Source organism: Lotus japonicus, chromosome 4 (genome assembly GCF_012489685.1).
Source record: "Lotus japonicus ecotype B-129 chromosome 4, LjGifu_v1.2".
In the NCBI taxonomy this organism is placed as follows: domain Eukaryota; kingdom Viridiplantae; phylum Streptophyta; class Magnoliopsida; order Fabales; family Fabaceae; genus Lotus; species Lotus japonicus.
In genome coordinates this window covers 5,302,376-5,304,738 of record NC_080044.1, presented here as the reverse complement: position 1 = coordinate 5,304,738, position 2,363 = coordinate 5,302,376, and the positions used below count along the sequence as shown (strand labels likewise).

General features: G+C 39.9%; 1 protein-coding gene across 1 annotated transcript; it reads right to left on the bottom strand.

Annotated features, from left to right (window-relative positions):
* Positions 1 to 218: 218 nt before the first annotated feature.
* On the bottom strand, positions 219 to 968 carry LOC130712165 (pathogenesis-related leaf protein 6-like; the record flags this gene model as incomplete). The annotated part of the gene is made up of 1 exon (XM_057562004.1): positions 219 to 968. A coding segment is annotated over one exon (495 nt), but the record flags the coding sequence as incomplete, so codon positions are not given.
* Between the last annotated feature and the right edge of the window lie 1,395 nt (positions 969 to 2,363).

The window sequence follows — 2,363 nt, the reverse complement described above, 5'->3', positions numbered from 1 at the left end:
CACAGAGTTTACCTTAGCTAGCAGCAGTTTACAAAAACGAAAATATATATGGCCCATCAAGTCAATCAAAAATACATTTCAGGTGCATAACAGTTTCAGTTGATAAAAACATAATATTATTATTACAATGTCACATATTGAGACATATGTTTATGTAATGTCAAATAAATAAGAAAGTGCATAAACGCAACCAAACTAAAATAAACCAATTACAACAAGGAAATAATATTTTATTTAAGAGAATGATTTCATTGCGAAAAAACATAAGTAATTTAAGTATTAAAAGTTTGTCTAAATAACCCAAGCAAAATATGAGGTAAATTACTCTAAGTTTGGTTCAATAATATTTTAACACGTGTCATGAGACAAATGTCAAAACATTACTAAACCAACCAAACTAAAATGATTTTAACTCATTTACTTAGAGTGATTTAAACAATCGTGTATTATGAGGCCTCCTTATGGTTTGTTGTTTAATAGGGGCTTTGGCCAACATAATTGCCTGGGGGGTCATAGTTGCAAGTAACAAACCACCATCCATTATTGGTGCATTGCACCCTTGCACACCCCAAACGAACCGAGTTACTCCAAACCACCTGAGTATAGTGCAAGCATTGGCCTCCGCCAACGCAGGAATTGGAGTTATAATTGTAGTATTGCTTCTCATTCACCCACAAGTTCACCGCAGTGACGCCTGTGAACGAACCACTGCCTTTGGCAAGATTCTCACCGTAAGGTCCGTTTGAGTGCACCAGGTTGCAATCACTGATCCTCGAATTAGCATAGTTCAAGGCATAGGTTGCTACCGTGTTGTCCCAAGTGATGTTTGCAACACCAACTTGTGCGCGAGCTGCGTTGTGGGCGTTGAGGTAGTCTTGGGGTGAGTTTTGGGCACCTGAAAATGAAAACCATAGGAGGCGAAACAAATAGAGAGGCAAAGAAGAGAAAGTGAAGTGTGGAAACTCATGTTAGTGTCTTGTGGATGAGATATTAAGTTGTGTGTTGTTGGTTTTGATGATACGGTTAGTTGCATGGAATGAGATTATTTATAGGTGAGTGTGTGCGTTATGATGAAACTAAGTCCATGAACTAGGACTTAAAAAAGTGACACGTTATTGCCTCTTTAAGCAAAAAGGTACTCCCCTTGGTAAGATTACTACTTTTACGTCATTCGTGATTTGACTTAGTGGTGATAATAATAAAGTAACAAACAAGATGCAGGGTTTACTAATTAATTAATGTGACTACATCTCCTCTTTTAACAAAACTAAGCAATGCTAACCCAATTGAGGAAATTAAAGGTCATCCCGGGATTTGTCTTGCAACTTTTACAGTTTTTTTTGGCTAGTGGATTTTTTTTTTGATAAGCAATTGAAAATATATTGAAGGGAAATACAAGGGGTACTTCAACCCAATACAAATGAAAAAAGAAAAGAGAAAAGGGAAATACAAGGAGTACTTTATCTCAGTTACAGTTACAATGATCCAACAAACACCCACAAACCCCCCCCCCCCCATTCCTTGGAAACAGAATTTAGCGATAAAGCCTCATCAAAACCTTACTAGGAAAAACCCCCTTAGAAAAACCTAGTGAAGGAAAAAGAGTACTAACTCACTAAAATCAAAGCGAAATTTCCAAGGAGCAACCCACAATGTCTAAAGACTAATATCCTCATCCAAACCAATATACGAAATCAGCAATGTGATAGCAAGGAGCCTTCAAATAAACCTTTGAGTTAATCAATTCAATCCTCCAATTATATACCAGCATCAAATTATCAGATCAAAGCCACCAAATCCTTAATTATAATGTAGCAAAATCAGGAACTTTCCAAGCCTACTGGAACACTTGAGAATCAACACTAGAATGATGATAACCCACCACTGCCTTTCGTGAGCACAGATACAAAAGCCACACAACACAGTACCAAAACTCAATCTTACATATCAGATAAGCAGGTTGTTGGGTCCAGGTGGGCCAGCATCCTGCCTGCAGGTAGCATTCGAAACGGGGCGCTGTCTGCTACGCTATAAGAAATAACGTTGCGCCCTCACTAACACCAATTGGTTTTGGCGTAGTGGTAAGCGCGTGATCCTACAAGTGGTATCAGAGCCAGGTCCCGTGTTCGAATCCCACGGAAGGCATGTTGTGCAGCTAGTTTGGCTGGCAGGTGCTGGGGGGGGATTGTTGGGTCCAGGTGGGCCAGCATCCTGCCTGCAGGTAGCATTCGAAACGGGGCGCTGTCTGCTACGCTATAAGAAATAACGTTGCGCCCTCACTAACACCAATTGGTTTTGGCGTAGTGGTAAGCGCGTGATCCTACACAGGCAATAGGTTCCATACACCACTCTGAGAACGAATG